General features: G+C 39.3%; 1 protein-coding gene across 1 annotated transcript in view; it reads right to left on the bottom strand.

Annotated features, from left to right (window-relative positions):
- ITGA9 (integrin subunit alpha 9) overlaps positions 1–21,085 on the bottom strand; it is a 212,134-nt gene that overhangs the window by 9,535 nt on the left and 181,514 nt on the right. The window contains exons 24-27 of the mRNA XM_030445225.1: positions 15,761–15,886; positions 15,042–15,161; positions 13,237–13,338; positions 6,300–6,419 (exon numbers count right to left, since the gene is read on the bottom strand). Of these exons, the coding sequence (XP_030301085.1) occupies positions 6,300–6,419; positions 13,237–13,338; positions 15,042–15,161; positions 15,761–15,886 (468 nt within the window). The remainder of the gene's footprint in view (positions 1–6,299; positions 6,420–13,236; positions 13,339–15,041; positions 15,162–15,760; positions 15,887–21,085) is intronic.

Raw genomic sequence — 21,085 nt, 5'->3', positions numbered from 1 at the left:
TTGGGCTCCTTAAAGTGGTGGCTATCTTTCTTCTCTTCAGAAACATGTCCTGAACCACAACCCAACCTCATTCTTGCCAGGGGACTTAATTTGTTTGCACAGTGCCAGGATGAAAGTAACAAGAGCTGCAATGGCTATGATGTTCTCAAAGTACCCCATCATGCACAGCTTCCATTTGGAGGACACCAAGAACAGAGAAAATGCTCATTTTAATAGCTCATTTTTAAATCAGACAAACAAAGGCATTTTACAAGTACCAGACACACACCACCTCTGAAAAGTTGCCAACTTGCTCTTAAAGGTGGTGAACAAGTATTACATGGTAGCCACCAAACTCACCGGGGAGTTTTACTGTTTGGTTAAAACAGCAGCATTAACTATTTCCTTGTGTAAGAAAAAATAAAAGATGTCCAAACATAATCTTCCTCTAATATAGAGTTAGAATTCAAAGAGTGCAGCAAATCACTCCGATAATCTGATGTAGAAAACCCAACATTTGAGTCACTGTTGTCAGAACACAAACCCTTTTGGTCTTGGGAAGCCAAGTGTCTATAAACATTTATAACACTCACTTTGGTCCAAGAAAAGAAAAAAATAATAAAACACAGTTTTTTCTGTTCTTTAAGAACATAAGCAAACTTCATATCATCCACCTTACTTCTACCTGGTGAAAATAAAAATTATTTATACTGACAAACAAGCACTTCCACAGCCTCAATCCCTCAAGATTTCCTGATTACTACATACAATGAAGATCCATCCATGTTTGGGAAATAATATAGGTTTGCACAGAAGTTTATCATCACCTGACTGCATTTCCATTCTTTACAACAGAATAATCCTGAAGTAGTCCAATTCTAAACCTACTGAGCCTAGAATCTGAGTCAGAATAGTATTCCTGAGAAGCCTATACATGCCATAACAAGTAACAGTTTAAAAAGTTTAAAACGGGTAACAGATAAAACTTTTATCAAAAAAACTCTGCAGAATACAATGATTTGAGCACTACAGAAAGAGGAACTTCAGAGAACACAGATGAAGTCAAACTTTTTACAGTTTTGATGGGCAGACACAAGTGTTATGTAGTTCCTATAGGTAGGGAATCAGACTTCTGTGAGTGAGATGAGCTGAAAAAGGAGAGAACACAGCTGGGCAGGGACTTAAAAGAAAGTGTGAGAAACTGTTTGTTGATATGGTTTTAAACTGAGGAGAGATGGTGAAGGAAAGAGAAAGGGAAGGAAAAGGGAGGAAGAGAGGGAGGAAGAGAGGGAGGAAGAGAGGGAGGAAGAGAGGGAGGAAGAGAGGGAGGAAGAGAGGGAGGAAGAGAGGGAGGAAGAGAGGGAGGAAGAGAGGGAGGAAGAGAGGGAGGAAGAGAGGGAGGAAGAGAGGGAGGAAGAGAGGGAGGAAGAGAAGTATTGACTTCTCTTTACAAGTTGAGGCAGCTGCTGCATCCATCTACATCTCCACAGGGAAGAAAATTGCAACCACACAGGTAAAGTTCAAGTTAGCTTTAGTTTTGGTTACCTTTGGTAACCATTTTCTGAATGGTGAAACAATATGTGAGACAATGGCAACTACTGCATGTAGGGAAAAGAAAGTTGGTTTTTTTCATACACTTGTGCAGTCACAAAAAAAACCCCGATAAGGCTTCTCCAAGCAAGAAGCCCAAATGCACATTTGAAAAAACTGCTTGGATTTTTTTGTCTTTTTAACAGAACCTCATATTCAATAAAGAAAGCTTTATATTTCAAAGTTTGTCCCTCAAATCTGCATCCATGCATACAGCCTCTGCTTAAACAAGGGCTTTGTAAGCCCAGCACTTGGTAGGATTCACGCTCCCCGCTGGAAAAAGACAGTTCAAAGTCTAAAAAAAAAAAGTCTTCATATTCTCTTTTTAAAACACAAGGCAAAAACGTTTTCTAGTACATACTGAAGAGCAGGAAGCCTCCAGCTAATCAAAACCCAGCAGACGTGGGTACTGTTCTGCTTGCCCTTCTCCTCCCTGTAACCCTGTCAAAAATCCAGGCTTTGGAGCAGACGGGTATCTTATTACCTAAGGGAGACTCAGATCAATTATTTGCTCCAGGAATCAAAAGAGCTATAAAACTATGCTAGAAACCTCATTTTAGACAAGTCAGAGCATGAATTCTGTAGGTACAGGCTCAGTTCAGAAAGAAGTTTTCATGTTTCATCTTATTCATCTAGATGAGTAAGTTTAGACAGAAGTCCAGGTCTGGAGTTAAACATGCCACAAAGAAACATAATACTGTTACTACAATGAATATGAAGTCTTTGATTTGCAAATCACTTCCACAATTGGCTCCACAGATCACTCAGCTAGCCAAATGAACAGTCTGGTACTCACTTACACATCCTTTTTTCTTTTTGTGCTCTTTTTTTTTTTTTTTTTTTTTAATATGGATTGAACACTTCACTTTGCAACTCAAGCCAATTCCAATGCAGAAACTTCAATCCGCAGCATTGCAAAGCACTGCTATTATTAATAGAATATTTATTGTGTTATAATGAATGTTGCTTGCACAACTTATGCCAATTCTCCCCTGGTTTATGTGTGCATAAATCCACTATGCCCAATGGGGACCCACACATGGCTGCAGTCCTAACAGCTGAGGGAAGCCTGTGTGGGAGAACACTCCCCAAAATAATCCATCCCTGACTGCCTTTCCTTCCTGAACTGTTGCCAGGGCTTGTGAAATCACAGGATTGCTTAGCACGTGGGTAAATTGGCCTAAAGCAAACCAACCTCCTCCTTCCCCTGCTCCACAAGCATCTGGAGGCCACCAAAGAGGTGCAAGCCAGTTTCCACAGTAAAAAGCAAGATGTATTGCTGTGGGCAACAGCAAGAAAGCCCCTCCTGCTCTTTTGGCACATGGGAGACCACAGGCAAGGCATGAGTGGGGAGAGTGAGCTGCACGGCAGAGGAATCAGCATGAGTGGGAACATGTCCCCAGGGATGCCTGCACAAAGGCATCCAGAGTGGATGAGCAAGATACAAATAGCCACAAATGTCAGGGTAAAGTTGGGCTATCCAACAAAATAGGTAAAAATAGGGCAATTCTTGCTGGTCTGCCTTATGCAGGGCATCTCATGGAAGACAGGGAAAAAGCTGCTTACCTTACTCTCTGGCTCTATACACACTTAAACCAGAGGAAACACAGTGTCTACAGGAAGTACTAAATATACAGGGAAGCAAATCCACTTAAAAAACTATCAAACTCAAATTGAACTAGCTAATTACATGTGTATTAATATGACTGTGGTCTTGAACATGAAAAAAAAAAAAGCTTGTATTTGAAGTGAAACAACCAGGCATTTAACATCACTGCCATTGACATCAACCCCCTAAACTGTGCCATTTTAGGTCTAAAGATGATGAAATAACCACCATCTTCACCTTACTATATGTACAGTAACTTTCTGCTGATTCAAAGTAAGATTTGAAGCTGGAATGTCCCCGAGATCTCACTCCTTCTAATGCCATTAATTCCAGCAGTGTGTGATTGAAGTATTTACATGTATTCTAATACTTTTTTCTGTAACTTTAAGGAGCTGCTTACTTGGTCTGTAAAATACCAATGTGTCTGAGGATTTTTCTGTTGTGTTGCACCACTCACAGAGCAGTCATGCACACAGGAAGAGTGAACCTTCCTCTCAGGACTGAGGCACAGTCGCTGCCAACAAACCCTGCACTGCTGCCAGTGCTCAGTTCCCTTATAATGAGTTTGCTCCAGCTCCTGTCCTGTTTTGTATAAACAGCTGCCTTCTAAGACCACACTTTGGGTCTAATTAATTTCTTATTAAAAATGTAATTAAGTTTATACTTTGGTCCTAAAATCTAACTTCTAGCTCTCACTGGTGGGTCTAAGATGCCCCAAACTCCATTGAATTGAAATTACAGAATCACAGAATTATCACAGCTGGAAAAGACCTCTAAGATTACCATGTTCAACTGTCAGCATTCCCCCCAAATAAAAAGTAAGTATCAATATCTGTATCACCCATAAAAGCATGTCCTGAAGTGCCCCATCTGCACATTTTTTAAATACTTCCAGGGATGGTGACTCTGACACCTCGCTGGCCAGTCCATTCCAATGCCTAACTGTTCTTTCATTCCACAGTTAAATACTAAAACACTTGCATTAGAAGTGGATTTTTTTTACTTCTACACACAACTTAGGAGTGACTGTAGAATATATTGGCCAACAATGTCTAAAAATATTTACAATCAGACAATTAAGATTCCTCTGTCAGACTGCAACTTTCCCATGTCAGTTTTATCTCAGACAACTTTAATATTGCCAGTAACTTTCATAAATACAGCAACTACTGAGTACAAAGTATTACTTAAGAATGCCTATGTTCCAAACTAAGACTTAAATGAAAATACTAGCTGACACTAGCAGCTACACACTTTTAACCACTTTCCTCTAAATTAAAACCTTGAATTATAGATTCCTGTAGTAATCTAAATTCTGTGGATTAAACATTGGAGTGCAGCTGACAAAGCCTGTTTTTTGTGCCTCCTCTGCCACAGGACTCTGTGCAAGGCATCTCACCTTGCTTGGCCTCTGTGCTTTAGCATCTGCATGCAGAAAGGGCTATATAAGCCTGGTGTTAGTTATAATTATTTGTTGATGTGACACAGAATTTCCCTTAGGGGTTTCATGCAACAACATGGCAGATTCTTAACATGTATTTTAATGATCCCTATAAAATTTGAAGTCTCAAGTCTCAAGATTAAGCCAGGAAAAAAAGACTTTTAATTCTAGTAGAGACCAAGAACTAACTTGTGTCAGATTGTCCTGGGGGCAACGTGGTGAAAGGTGCTATTCCTCTTATCTTGCACATTTTCAAACAGTTCCTCTAGTGACTTTTTACCTTCAGGAAATGAGCCATATGAAATCAGTCACATAAGTAGCAGCAGTAGTAATTCCTTTTTCAAAACTGTGTGTCATTGGGACATAAATCCTGGGCCTCTTCCAAGCTCACATTTTTTCATTCTTGCGGTTAGTCTGCCATCTTAATTACACAGCCTTTTGTTTGTTTGTTTTTTGTTTTTTTGTTCCCCAGGAAGCAAAAGTATTTCCCACATGCCACAAAAGCAGAAGTTATAAGATATTCTATACTGTGGTCATACATTGCTTTCCACATGGAAAGCACGATCGATTTGACCTGGCCAGTATATGCTTAAATATCTTCAAAACTGCCTATAAAAATACTTTAAATCTATAACCTACGAAGTAGAGGTATAATTATAACACAGCTATACGCACATCTGTACAATCTATAATAAAAAACAGCGTGGCCAGTTTTTGGTCCAGGTTTGTGAATGAATTTTAAAGCCCTGTGAGCAGCAGCAAGATGCCCTTCTGTGGCACATCGGGGCTGTGAGCCCCAGTTCAGAGGCTGCAGTGCACAGGCTGATAACCAGGCTGCTGGACCTCTGCCACGGGAAGCAAAATAATGTTGGACTTGTTCCCATGCGTGCATTTGTGATTTACTTCTCTGAAAGACAGTCCCCGACCTTGACTGTGGCCTTTTAAATTTATGGATTGGTAACGGAACGATGGAATGAAAACACTTGAAGCTCCTTACCCTTTATATTTACCACACCAGATGGCTGCTGCTAATTGTCATCATCAGCCCAGTTTTACCATGTAAGAGTGCCTGGGTACAAGTGCTGTGTCTTATCAGAGATGGTGTGAAGGTAGGCTTTTAACAGGTCCTGGTGCTTCTTGCTCTAGTAATGCATTTACCTCATCTGGAATTCTTCTTTGAGAGAACTGAAGATTTATTGCTGGATCCTCCTCTCCCCCAGACCCTTACCTCTTGGAAAACGGTAGCTACAGACTCATTTTCACTAAGCATGAACCTAATCTTTTAGCTAGTCAAGGAAAGTTGACCTGATTTTCAGAAAACTGTTGAAATTACTGAGCCTCAGTTATCAGAACATCATAGAGATGTACTAAGTATGTAACTGCGAGACAACAGCATGTTTTTAAGAGGGATCCTCCTTTGTCCTGAAATGCTGTCAGACGTTTCAACATTTAATAACTAGGACCTAAACAAATAATAAAACAATCTATTTTTCCACTTCTCTACATCATGTCTCTTTCTGTCCCTAACAAAAGCCTGGATATGAAAATATTTTTGGCCCGCCAGAGGATTCTGCAATTATTTAGTTCAAAAGTAAAAGGGTGTTAAATGCAAGAATAAATTTAAGACCTTTTTTTTCCCTGGGACTAGCCTTGGTGTCTATATTGCATCTGTTACCTTACCTTCCATAAGAGCACAGCCAGTAACAGGAAGATGAGAATTCCCACCAGCAAACTGATGGCAATGATCCATCCGACAACATAGCCACGAGGCTCCAGATTGTGTAAAGCCTCAAAGACCACCTACAAAGCAATTAGAAAAAGATCTTTTTATAACTGGAAGTTGTATTATTTTTTCTTGTACTCATCTTATTAAACACATTGCATGGTGGCCCCACTGATCATATTTCATCTGTCAAACAAATATGGAATGCATCCTTAGTTTCATGCTTTCCATTTATTTTTCTGCAAGGGATTTAAAGCTTTCAAGAGGAATCTGAGTAGCCATGTGTTGCATCCAAAAGATATCAGTTTCCACTCCAAAATAACTCTTATCCTGACAAATCCCAACCCCACCCCAGACACCAAGCTTGTTCTGGTGCTGGACCAACAAAGGTGCACAAAAGCTTGCATGAAAAACTCCATCCCTTCGACTGGCAGGGATGGCCAATTGGTTTCTCTTACTCATCATGTTCTCAACTCTACCAAACACCCCAACACTTCACGAGTTGCTGAGCTTTTTTTTTTTTCCCCAGACAATATGGGACAACTTGCATGTATCTCTACTAAATACAAATTGTCCATGCAGTGCTTCACAAGACAAATTGTATGAAAGAGGGAAAGGCAGATGCAGTCATGGGTTCTTCTGGGAATGCAGAGAACAGTTCCATGCTGTTTTCTTCTCTCTATTTGTATAACATATAAGGGAAGGAAATACATCTTTCTTAACCAGCCTTCTTTAACTATCTGCCCTAAGACAGAACTGGAAGCAAATACTGCTTGTATACACTCTGTGAATTTCTTATCTCTCACTTCAGTCAAAACCAGTTCCCTCAGTAGAAAACTCAAAAGCAGTTCTGTCTTCAGTGGAAAATTCAAAACCAATTCTCCTTAGTGAACACTTTCTCTGTTACATTGTTAAATTTTGCAATTTAAATGCAGAGAGGCACCAAGGCATTTATTTATTTATTTATTTTTAAAGTAATACACTTGCTTTGTCTGGCTTTGTTTTGGTTTGTTTTGGAAAGCAAAAGAGTTTTTCTCTCTCCTTCACAAACCACTTTTATCATCATGGCTTAAAAATGTCAAAACCCTTCTGTAGATATAATTTGTTAAATCAATCTTTTAAACAAAACAGACAAAAATGGTAGTTAAAAGTGGGTGAAAAAATAGAATTAAGATACAATTATGCAACACCATGATGCTCAACTGTGGGAGGCCCATGGAGAACCCATGAAATACCTCCATTCCCTGATGACACCATTTCAAACAGTGTCATTTACAAATGGGACAAAGCAAAGGATGTTGAAGTTGGTCATTCAGGAAAAGACTGCAACAGGGAGGTGATGGCAGCACTGGGACAGGGATTGAAGAGCCAGGGGGATCCTGAGCCAGTGAAGTGGGAAATGGGACAGGACAGTATCCCAAGATCCCACTAATGAACATTTGTGTTTCCATAAACATATGCAGCTTTGGCAAACACCCACAAAACTACAGGCAGAAATGAGAGAAAGAAGGGAGTAGAGTTATATTTTGTCACCGTGTTCCCATAAATAAGTACTCAAAGATTACTGTCTCAGTTTCCTAGGCTAACACTGATTAAGATCACAGCTTTTCTGGAGGAGGAATATGAACGCAGCTGATTTACACACACCATGTTTTTCCTATTGATGAGATATTATCAGGCATTTGATGACAATGAGACATGAAAACGTAAAAAATGGTCAGGAACTAAGCTATACATAGATAGAATTATCCAAACATATTCCCATAACTATTATCACAATGCTCAAAATAGCTCTCAAACACAGACCAGTTCTTCATCAGAGGAAAACAATAATTTTAGCATTTCAGAAATTAGCACAAAGCCTTTGCTAGACTTTAAGATATCTTGCTGAACTGAGTAAGTTTCCTAAGCAGCATAGTTTCTGTCATAGCCAAGACAAGTGTAAGGGAAATACCAGACAAAGAGATCAAACACAAATCTTGTGCCTTCATTGTATTTCTGAGCCAGCTTGGAAAGATGATCTGATGTGGCAGTCCATTTCTCACAGAGCCTATGGTTAGCATCCATCTTGCACAAACAAGTCAGACGACTGTTTCTTAGATGATAAGGCATTAATGTTATTTTTCTTTCTGACTCTAAAAGACAAAATAATCTTCCTAAAATTTTAAGTATTGCCAGCTTTAATGAAGAGACCTTTCAAGCAGTCCCTGGATGAAAAATGAGGTGGTGTCTTCTCTACTCAGAGTAAATGTTAACATAACACAACTTCCAGAACAATAGACTTATATGTCCTTCATACTGCCAGAAGACAGAGCCAGAAGAGCTGCAGAGATTAAATCATACATCACCCCACAGCAAGAACCCCACATTTTACATTTGAGGCACACTGGCTGGAATAGCTTGGCTGTAGCTTTTGCAGTCACAGCTCGAACTATAAGAGTAGAGAGCAATGGCTTCTTATCTATCTAGTTTCTTCTAGAAGCCTGGAATCAGAATAGAAGCATTAAAAAAACCCTATTCTTGGCTTTGTGGCTTGGAGAAGAGCAGGGATGTTGAACATGTTCATGTCCTTATCCCTTTCAAACCCTCAAAATCTGCCTGCATTAATAAGCATCCACTGTAGTGAGTTTTGGTGAAGAAGCAACCAACAGGAAAGATCCAAGCCAAACAACAATTAAAATGGTTTGAGCAGATAGCTGGTGTAGATTTCATTTTATCTCTGTACTATCATCTAGAACATTTCTGGTGTTTCAGACTTTATTGCTGGCTTACTTGTCCATTAGACTTAGAAGAGACTTGCAGCAAAGACATAGTTCTCCTATACATCTGTACATATATGTATATGCATCCCTTTAGATATATTTATTTATTTACATAAGAAAAATCTTGGAAGTTGTTGAAAAGTAGAAACCTGAGGCATCCTTGCTACCTGCTTGTCTCCTGGGCAATTAGCTGTACTTTATTGCTACTGGGTATTTTTCTTCTCCTTTACCCAAGAGTGTGTTTCTACATGCCACACTTCAAAGATTTCTTACAGTAACAGATCAAAAGATAAAACAACAACATGAAAAGCAGAAAACAGGGCAGCAAATAACCCACTGGAAAGGAGGCTGCAAAGACACTGGAGGAAGCAAGTTTCTGGTTCCAGCCAGGCTAGGATGTTGCACCCATCTCAAAGGTAAGCTGGAGAGCACAAGGGACTTAAAATGCTGAGTGTTTCCTAAAAAGCAAGAAGAGGTGGTGGTGGGTTTCTGAGTGGAACAGGTATTCCTATGTGCATTTTAAAAAGTCTGAGACAATATGATCACTAGTACCACAACCTTCTCATTCCAATGAAGACATGAAGAACAGGCCAAAGTCAGGAGTTATCTGCCTTGCAGGCAGATGGCTAATTGCTTAGGCAAGTGAATACACATTTAAATATATCTGCATATAAACATGAATATAAATAACCCTCAAAAAAAACATCTAGGTCTTCACAACCAGAAACTTATCCCATAAATAGAATTGTTTACGATCACAGACATAAACGTGCCTACATTCTGAGGTAAAAAAAATAACATGTGGGCAAATATTTGCCTGCACAGAGTTAAACCTGAGGTGACTGAGCTGAAAATGAGAGAACAGGGAACTCTGGCCAGGAGAAGGGAGAGGCTCAAAGACTTGATGAAGCAAACTCATGCTGAGCTGACAGCACCAGACAACTATATATATGGTAGCCTTCAGCTTTACAGGGCACTAGATTGTAGGAGCTGCATATGGCTTATCTGGGGTTCTCCTTTCATCTATTCAGCTGTGCATTCCCTCACTTTCAAGACAGGGAGATTCAGGGGCATTTGTCTGGTTTTGACACAGTGAAATCCAGCCTATTCTTCCCTCCACACTGGCACTGACAAAGGGAAGTCCTTTTGCTCCATAAGAGCACTGCTGTTCCTCTACAGGAGCAAGAACAGGAGGCAAATCCTCGGCTCTGGTATTTGACCACTGTGGCCTCATAGAGCTTATTCTTGGTTTTGCCTCACATGCAGAGAGAAAGGGAGCCAAACCTTCATGGAAACCCACCTGCTCAAGAAAAGAAAGTACGCTTCCTGAAAATACCACACCATCTATTTTAGCCAATACATCCTCATGTTAATACAACAGCCATTACAGTGCCAAATCCAAACCCTGCTCACTTTCATGTCATTTGCTCAACATAAGAATTCAAACAGCCTATTGAAACAGGAGAGAGAAAATACGTAATTTCAAATCACATAAAACCATATCCAAATGCAGAGAAATTATTTATGAAAAATGTACAACTGCATTTTTTTTCAAAAATGGGTTTGTTTCCAAGACAGCCTGCTACCCAAAACTTATAGATATTTACATAAGCTTTTGCATGGTCCTTACCAATTATCTGCTATAAATTCTGACATGCTGAAATTCATATGAGCGGTCTTGCTACTACTGGTACTTCTTACATTAGTACCACAAATATTAGTCTTCCTTATCCTTTTGTCTTCTTTACAGATACTTTGCACTCTGATATCGTACACTGTATGGTAAAGTTTTCAGTGAAGTAAGGGCAGCTAGTTCTAAAGAAACATCTAAATGTAGTAATAAGTCTACATTTAGCTATAGAAAGCAAAGAGGCCTTTTCATATTTACCATGATAAAGTGCCTTAAGAGACTGTTTTTAATTGCTAGGGATCATTTTCATAAACAGACTCAAAGGAAGCCCAAGCACAACTGTTCAGAAGGAGCTGCTATCCAAATGGGATACAGCACAGCAGCCCATGGTCAATGAAAAGAATACAGGATAAGCTTTCAAAAGGAAGGGAGGAGTATGAACAAAGACATTTTATCTCTCCTGTCTATACTTCCAGCTAAAAAGCTGTGGCTTGCAGCAAGTACTATTCCCTTCTGAAAAAGGGAAAGAAAAGAGGGAAAAACTAATACCTTGAGTCAAACCACATGTCTTAAATTTTTTCCTGGACATGACCTTATGCAAAACATACAGCAATGATGAAGCTGACAGACATATAGAAAAAGCATAAAGGAGAGAGCAAGTGGCACTGACATTAGAGAAGACTTGAAGTTACAAATTGGTGTTACATGGCTACAACATGTCAAGCATGCTCCTCTACAGCTAGGGTTTCCCAGAAACTTGGGGGAAGCTTTTGTTTGAAGACTAATGTAGCTTCCCAAGACACACAGTGCACTTAACAACTGCTGCAACTCAAGGCTTGATGAAAGGCTTTCTGGGAACAGGAAAAGGACAGTGCTGGTTGTTTGGGGTTTTTTGTTTTCTTTTTTAATCAAAGCATTAGATAACAATGAAATACAGCAGAGCTTGCATTCCTAGATAAAAGCATTCCTTATTTTAAACATTAAATAATAGTAATCCCACGTTTTACATCGTGCTTATCATTCTAAGATTATAAAACCCTTCACAGATCTAAATATTTGGCAGAGAGATCCTGGCTTCTTCCATTTCAGCTGGGGCATGGGTATCACAACCAGTTGTTATTTCAATCATTAATGAAATTTTGTCACAAAGTTGCAAGATTTGCTCTGTGCAAGCAACAGAGCTGAAGAGAGATCAAGCAATGTATTAACAGTCAGGGCTAAAAGTCACTTATAAAGAACATTCCCAGGGAAGGCTAGCTATGTTTTTCATTTCAGCTGCCAAGCCTATTTTTCAGTGGTCTTTAGAATGGTCCAGAAACCTGACAAAGAAAATAAAACAGAAGGGAAAAAAATGGGGTCCTGTCATATAAAAGAATTTTTTTTTCTCATGGGTTTTATATAGAACCTTAAGCCTAGGGCTGCAGGCACGATGGAGAAGGTGGTTACTGTAGTGGTGTCTCCACTTTCAGACTGAAGGTAGAAAGTAGATGCTGGCTCACTTCTTCCTTTGCCAGTAGGGTTTTAAATCCAGTATCTCTGAGACAGAGACCCCATAATTTGGGGTGTGTCTTCCAGAAGGGCACTGAATTCCTCAAATCTCATTAGTACTCACTGAAATTGAGCCAATGACAGAATGGTTGCCTGGGCTGGTGGTGATGACAGTCACTGGGGTGAAAAGGTAACTGAAAAGATCTAGATCATGTTCCAAAAATACACAGCAAGAGATTACTTCCAATCCTACTAAAATTTCACTAGGCAAAAAGAAAACTTAATTTGGGTGTAACCCCTGTTCCACTTTCATGCATAACTATTAGGCAACTTGATAGTAGCACACCAAAGCCATCACCTCCTCCTACTTCAGTCTATTATAAACATGGCTGTACAGTTTTACTTACAGCCAAAATTATGTAGTTAATTCACCTTGAACTTTAGTATTTCCCCTCCAGTTTTCAAGCCAGACTCATGCAGATCAGCACAAAATGCAGTATCAGGTCAAAGATGAATTCCATTAGCTCAGCACAATAGAACAGTTACATGAATCTCTGAAAGTTTAGACCTCCTTGCAGATTTTCATAGCTCCCAGAATATTACTACCACTTCTAAATATTTTCTACTGTGACATCTGAAAATACTTTGATGGGGTTTCAAGTCTCTGCTAGATTTTCAAGGAAGACCTGAGTTAGATTAAAGCAGATGTTAACCCTAGAACAGGAAGCTAAACCTAATATTGGCATTTTCTCAGGGCTAGTACAGTTATGGCCACTACAAAACAGATCCTCCTACTCCACATAAGCTCTCTCACTGTGAGAGAATGGTTACCACAGAGAGTAAAACCACAAAAGCACAGTTCCCAGGACTGCTAGTCTAGCCAGACCAAGTCTGGGCACTCTCATGGGCTAGCCCAGCTCAAGCCCAGCCACAAATTCCAGTTTGTGTGGAGCTCTGACTAATCCCCAGCCCACTGGGATCAGGAAAACTTTCTCTCCAGGTTTATTTACTTACTGGTTTTTCTTCAGGGCTCCCTTTGGGCACCTCCACAACTCTGAGGTCAGGGTCCACCCGAACCTTTGCCCTTGTGACAAACTGGATGACTGATGAACTGTCCTGAGAAGTTAAACAAGGAAGAACTGAATTTAAGGTTAAAAAGAAACACAAAACCAAACCAACCAACCAAAAACTCTCTATAACATTCAAACATTTGCCAGTGCAACAAAGACTAAACAATAGTAGATCTAAACAATATTCTAGTGAAGGCTGGGTTGATAGTTAGGTACTACCCTAGTTAAAAATCTAGTTTGAAAAAACATACCTTATGCTTATGACAGACAGACAATAGCCAAGCACATTATCTCATTAAAATATAATCAAGTACGTTGAATCTGAAACAGTTTTAAACTTGTTTTGGCCTGTTAATGTTTCCCACATTTACCTCAAAAGACAGAACAATCAACAAAGCCAAGTGCCAGTATTAACCATCAAAGAAAAGTTCCTATTCTTTTTTCAAGTGAACAGAAAAAAAAGATATACAAAACTTGGGATAAACTCAAGTCTATCCTAAGGCAAAAATGTCTTAATTATTTAAATCTGACACCGCAAATATCTTAAACATTTCTCTGAAATAATTCTATTTCTCCTATATTTTACACAGTGCATTTTAGCAGGCACATACCACTAAGATGCCATTTCAGCTCAGGTTAGTAATTCGTATGCTGTTCATCTTGGGGAGGGTAGGTGATTAAGTAGGAAGTGGCATATATTGGTGACACTGATCCAAAGGGATATATAAATCTTGTGTGTCTTCTATGGAAGTGTTGTTAATGGTCATCTTGGAAAGAGTCCAGAAAATGGGATGAATCCTGGCTACTGCCAGGACTGAATTTCCCAGAAGCACATTTTGTGTTTACACACTGACTTCTTATATATTTTACCGTTTGTATAAGCAGGTAACAAATACCTGAAACTTCTGGCCTTGCCTACATTTTCTGTTTTCTGACAAGAACAAACATAAGCAGACTGGTTGGTTTCAGCTAGAAAAGCTTAGGGCTATCAACTGCTTTAGGGATTGCTTTCTAATAAGGGCTCTGTCCAATATTTTTAATCTGGCAGCTAACACATCTATTTTAGTAGGTTTACCTGCTTTCACTCTGATTATTTTATACCCTCATAATCTTACAGCATCTTGCCACAATTACACAGACAGCATTTTTGAAAAAGAAAACAGGGCAAAACACAGTAAATTTAGAAAACTAGAAACTTAAAAAAGATTTTTCTGTCTTTTTCAGTGGCTTCAGAGAAGACAGGAATTAACTTTCAACCATTTGTTTCTTGTCACAAATGTCAAGCTCAGCATTAATATGGTCCTGATGTATCTTCTCAGAATAATAATAATTTGATGTAAAAAATTACAAAAAAACTGCCATGTCTCTGTTTACACAGATGAACGATAGCTTGTCACAGTTTACATGCACTTATTCTACTTTTCATTTTTCAGAATGAAAACTCTCGGAAATCAATTTGACTTTCAGAAGTCTCTAGGCTTAACACCATGCATACAATTAAGTGCCTCATTTGTTGTTTCTCAATGTATAAATTTCTGAACCTAATTTATTTCTGTCTTAATGGGTAATGGGTAAGAACTGGGTTTAACACCTCTGTACATGCTGTGATAAATAGATCTGTTTTCTTTGACACTATGATTTTTTTTGTAACACACTAGTAAAGAGGAAGGAATGCAAGTTTTGAGTCCATTGGCAGACGTAAGCATAGTTAAATTGGTATTTAAGCCAAATTACAAAACGAGCACGTACCTTCTTCAGTATCTCAGTGTTCAGCAGTGTGTAGATACTTATATCACAGGACTCTGCTTTGGCTAGTGAGCTTAAGTTGCATCGTATAACTAAGCAGGATCTGCCTGGTCTTTCACAGTCCTACAGGACATATGGAAAAAGCTGTTAGGTAAAGGAAGAAAAAAATCAGTGACAAATTGTGTGACAGTAACCATGCCAGCTGACTCAGTCGCATTGTAAACTGCTAAAACACAGCACTCCTGCAATGAAATAGTGGCAGCTTTCAAGACCTGAAGACAGCTAGATAGAGACGGACTTCTGTGAATGCAAGCCAGGTAAAATTCAGCCCTGTACAGACCTGTGGAGCCAGACAAGTACCTGGGGCTGGGAGGAGAGGGGCCACTGCTGCACGCCAGCTCTCTGCATGTCAAGCACCCAGCATGGTACAGGGCCCTGCTGCCTCATGTGCCTTGGACAAAATATGGGAGCAAACACACAGGTAATAAATTGTGTGATGCCATAAGTCCCTCTCAACAGCACTTCCTAAGACTTCCTATTTCCATTAAAAAACAGATAAATGAAATCAGGAAATATCCCCACAGCACAACACCGTGTTAGTACACATGCAGCAAACAGTTGCTCTGTAATGAACTACTTCATGCATTTAGTTGTGCTTAGCCATGCAAAATCTTTGTACTATACATTGTATGTACACGTTTGCCTTAAGTGGACTGCCTTACCAATACTTTTCTGCCAGACTTTGTGAAAAATGCAAATATTGTGTGGAAAATATTTTCATTCTCTTGAGGAACAACACATGGGCTGAGGTTTCTGTGAAAAGAACAGCTTCCTTTGTCCTGACCAACCTGCAAGCACAATTACAAACTGCAATTATTATTCTGAGATTAATTAAGTGACACAAGAAGATGCAATTAGCCTGTCCACAAAAATATATCTACATTTGAGCTGGATGCCTGGACTCCCATTAATAATCAAAACAGAGAAATAAGCACTTTGAAAGTCAAATAATCCCAAAGTAAGTAACTAGGGTAAGCCAGAAAAACCATTCTCTGGAACCTCTTGTCTCTCTTGACTAGACAGGATACAAATGCATCTACCTAGCTCACTTGTAGGTGTCTGGGTTCTACATGTCTGGAGAAAGAGGAGAAAATTCTCATTGAAAGACATAAACCAACACACAGAATTTTAAGTCAGTAGTGTTACCCTGTGCATTACCTTTATATTGTAACTATTAGTTGTTGACTCAGCCAACTTGACTGTTTCCCAGTTGATATAACTAATGAGATAAATGAAATCTTCATGTAAATGCACAAGCCTGGACATTAAATGTGCCTTTTTTACCTTCAGCATACATAGTGCAAAATAGTTTTTGTATCATTAGCTTATTCATTTGTGCATCTAGTAGATGCACTAGAAAACACTTCTCACTTTTTGAAGCTCATGAATATTCTGAAGAAACTCAACTGGAATTTAATACAATTTTTGACAACCAAGTATCAGCATATCCCTTCTGCTGCCATCCTTAAAATCTGTGAGAGAGCTGGAGATTTTCCCACAAACCACCACATGACATTCTTGCACATCCTGCTACTGAACTCCACGCACCCTATACTCTGAGATAATGAAAACCTGTACTTAACTGAAATCCCAAATCCTTGATTGAAGGTGGAAAAAAAGGTGTTTTAGATATTAAATTTAGATATGAAATTACTGCGTGTTCTGAGTCTGATCCTCAATTAAACAGTTTATAACTGAGTTAGATGAAGTATTTAAGAAAAAAGAAACAAAACCCAAAGGTCACTCTAGATCTTAAATGCTGTTCTCAAGGCAAGTGATGTCTACACCTTTTCTGCTTCACTGGCCCAGAAGCTCTTCTTAATCTGTTCTTTGGAGTGGGTATTCATTATCTGTATTTACCTGTCCTCACATTCCAAACATACAGGCACAGGTTTATAGTCTCTTTAGGATCAAATGAAAATTAAGACTATGATGTTATCCATTTGTCCAGATCACCTGGAATGAGTAGGCAGGAGATTCACAAAGCCCACTGACATTTATTTTCTTTGAACTTTTATATGGAAATTAGATCCAGATCAACCAGAAGGCGTATGTTAAATTGAGACCAGCAAAGAGTCAAAGTCTAGTCAGTACTTGTGCTTTTTTTCCTGAAAGTTTGAATTACCAGACACTTGGACAGATGTCATTAGATTCATGTAAGAGATACAGAAAGGACAGTATCAGCTTCTGCACTTTCCCAGCTTTTGGCATACTCTCCCAATAGTTCTGTTTTACATCCTGTATGATGTAAGAACAAGCCAACGCAGAAATGTCTCACAAGGCTAAAAGAATTTATCTGGCAACAAGCAACATAAATCTGATCTTCTCTAAACTATTATCCTTTCTTAAACTGAAGTCTGGCTGCATCTCATCCTTTTCAAAACACTTTAGCTGAAACAGAGAAAGGCATCTCCAGAGGACAAAGTCTGAACGTGGAAATACCCTTTCTTTTCTGCCAACTATACAGCAGCCCCAGATGAGGTGACTACTGAATTCAGTGTCTTGGCCCACATTAGGAGGGACATGCACAAGGACTGAGTACCTTCTGTCACCTGTGCTGCTCTGGAAGAGATGAGCAGGTCACCTGCAGCTTGTTTTAGTAGTCAGAGGTGGATGTCACTTTCTAGAAGAAGGCAGACACTACTACTTGGCCTGCAGAATTTGATGGCAGGAATTCAACAAGGCAAAAATTAGGTCGCATTTATCTGTGTGTCTGTGACCACTCAGCATATGCTGACAGTCACCAGGCAGGAATGGATGGAAAGCTGCTGAGAAATACTTTCTTTTAACACTCATACAAACAGCAGAGACACAGAACTATGAGAAAAGTTAAAAAAAAAAAACAAAAGAACAACTTTGAAATGGGTGGATCATACTGAGGTAGAAGGAAATCCAGCCTTTTCAAAGGACTGGCCAAAGTTGCTACTTTGCTGTTGTTTGTTTTATTAGGGTGAAAGTCAGACACTTAGATTTTACATCATTTCTTACTTTCCTCAGATTTTACATGCATAAAGGGAAGGTTCAGTCAAACAGATAAAACTACGGTGATTTTTCATTAAACTTTTCCATTAAAAATTCAGTTCTAGGAAATAAACCTGCTAAATAAAATCTTAGCACAAAGCTCCTGCCTGCATTGTCCTGAGACTGAACTGCATCTCTGAAATACAAATCAGGACTTGGCCTCAGGTGTCAGCCTCTCCTTGTCTAAACATGGTGCTGCCTCAGCCACCTGCTTATCTCCTTGTGACCTACCTTATAATCTGGTACACAGAAATTTTCTGTCAAAGTTTAAGGGCTTTGCATGAGCAAATGCTTATGATTTATAGATGAAAGACTGCAGGTCTTCGAAATAGGGTAGGTGGGATCTTCAAAGTCTTCCAGTTTCACGTGATACACTAAAGCTTTCCAGAAATTTCCATGCTTTCTCAGCAGCCAATAAACAGACAAGGACTTCCCTCAAAGTGATCTGCCCAGGACCTGGGACCTAACACCTCACAGAAACAGCACAAAGGGGTTTTCAAAGCAGCACAGAGGATGTGGAAAGAGATGTGCAACACCTTTGTACAAACAACAACAAAACTGGGGCAGGCAAAATACAGAGAGAAAAGGAAGCTCTCAAATCCTTTATTAGTACTGCAGCTTGGGAAATAAAAACCCTCTCCTGTGTGAGGTACCAAGCAGGAGCAGCCCCGCAGCCTTTCAGTGAGAGACTTCTGAGGCACTGTGTCAGAGCTGTCTCTGTTTAAAGTTGTTTAATTTTGTGTTCCAAAAGGTACTACTTACCTTCTAAATCTTGCAGAAAATCATTTGTGGTCTGGTGCACTGGCAATAACAGTTAAAGTACTGGAAGTTACCTAAAATCTGAACTCAGACCAACGCAGTCAAAGTCTACATTAGCCAAACAAAAAGGTCAACCAGGCTAACTACATGGTATCCAGCACCTGATGTCCACATTTCTTACTTTTCTAACTTGCTCCAAGTCAGATCCTGTGGCCTGAATGCACTACAACCACAAATGAGTGTTAAGTGCACTCCACAACTGCTCCTTTGTGCTTCTTGTGACAGGGACAAGTAAAAAGGAATCTTGAAAATTTCACTTCTGGCAGAAATAAGGTGCTAGTAAAGAGGCACTTTAAGGCACACTTTAGTCCAGCAGAACTTCTGCAAACACTGATGATTCCAAAGATGCAAAAAATACACATTATGTATGCTTGCTAAGAACAAGCTCTCCATTTTCCACCCATGAGTGTGGATATTACATTAACTCATATAAGAAGATCTCATGGAATTCATATTATTTCCTGTGTACTAGAATGGTTATATTTCTACATAAGCAAACACTTCTGAAACCCTGACATTTAAAAAAAAAAAAATCACAAAAAAATATAATTGAATATATTTATTATGATCTAGCAGTGTTTTAATTTGACTGAAGAACATTTTGACCATCTTGAATAATGTTGTCAGCTGTCATATGAGTCAGCTTCAAGAACAGAAGTAAAGTTCAAACTTCAAGCACAGAAGTAAAATTTTCCCACACAGGTTTTTACTGAGAATGGTTTCTTTTTAGCAGACCATCTGAGTGTAGGGATGTTCCCATTCTCTAGGAACACTTTGCCACAGCCTGCAAAACACCAAACATCAATGCATCATCTGTATGTTTTTTCCAGGTTTTCTCACTGTGATTAAATCAAGCACAGCCTGCATGCAGATCTCACCTGCTTTCTTGAACATAATTGAAGAGACAAGTTAGTCTCTAGCTTTGTTAATTTTCTGGAAGTTGTTTTCCCCTTAAAGAGCCCATAAAGACACTTGACAGAAGATGTTTAAATAGGACAGCCTATACAATGGATTATTCTGCCAACATTTTGTCGTCAGCACAAACCACTAAGCTTCTCAGAGACCAGACGTAACCACTGGAGAAAGCATTACTTCATGCTTTTAAAATGCTGTGTCTGCAACAAGGAAGAAATTCCCACAGGATGACTTTATTGGACTCTGAATATTTGAAAAGCCTCACAGAGCAGGGGCATACCCGAAAAGCAGCAATAAATTTCAACCCTATCAGATTACACCCCTCGCTCCCCACCCCCTCTAAGAAGTGGAGGAGGACATTCCAGAGTGATGCAGTTGTATGTACAACATACCATGCTATATCCTAAAATCCTGCAGGTTATTTAATGGAGCTGCATAGGAATAGCACGGTGGATTTATTACGTACACAGCGATCATTTTCTCTGACTTTCCCTGCACATGCCATGATCTATGAGAATCATAAAATCATAAAATGGTTACAGTTAAAAGGGACCTTAAAGATCATCCAGTTCCAACCCCCCTTCATGGGCAGGGACACCTCCCATTAGATCACGATACTTGGGCTGAGCTTGGCAATCCAACAAGGTGGTACCAGTGCAAGGGAGACAATCACCACGTTTCCATTCTTCCATTTCTAATCTAGGTCAGCCATGGGCTTTGGGGGTTTGGTGTTTCTAGGAGAAATAATATACTTGCTGCATCAGCATATCTCCTTTTAACCATCAGCTCTGTTCCCCACCTTTAGGATATCCGTAACATTATTTATCATTTATGGTCACCTGCAGCTACTCTCAGATCATGGCAATTTCTAGCAAACTTTTGGGGCCTTTAAGAAATTGTTGTGGTTAGTTAGCAAAAATTTAAAGCTTTCAGACCATACTGCCTGTAACATACTACACCAGTGGACTGAAAGCCAGTGGCACCTTTTAGACTTAACCTATTTAATATGCACCAAAGGCAAGACCCTTCATTTGTTTTCAATCCTCATATCTTGCACAAGATGCCAACCTGAGAGAGGGAAATGAAATACAATTTCCAAACATAGGGCTGGAAAAATCAGCTGAGCACCAAGCACAGGGAGGCGGAAATTATTAGTTGGAATTGGATTAAGTATGATAGGAGTCTTTCAAAAGAATGAGACTAAATATCTTGAGGAAACTAGCTGTTGCTTC

Source organism: Calypte anna, chromosome 2, assembly GCF_003957555.1.
Source record: "Calypte anna isolate BGI_N300 chromosome 2, bCalAnn1_v1.p, whole genome shotgun sequence".
NCBI classification, from domain to species: Eukaryota; Metazoa; Chordata; class Aves; order Apodiformes; family Trochilidae; genus Calypte; species Calypte anna.
Note: the sequence above shows the minus strand (reverse complement) of the source record. Positions and strands in the feature narration are given on the sequence as shown.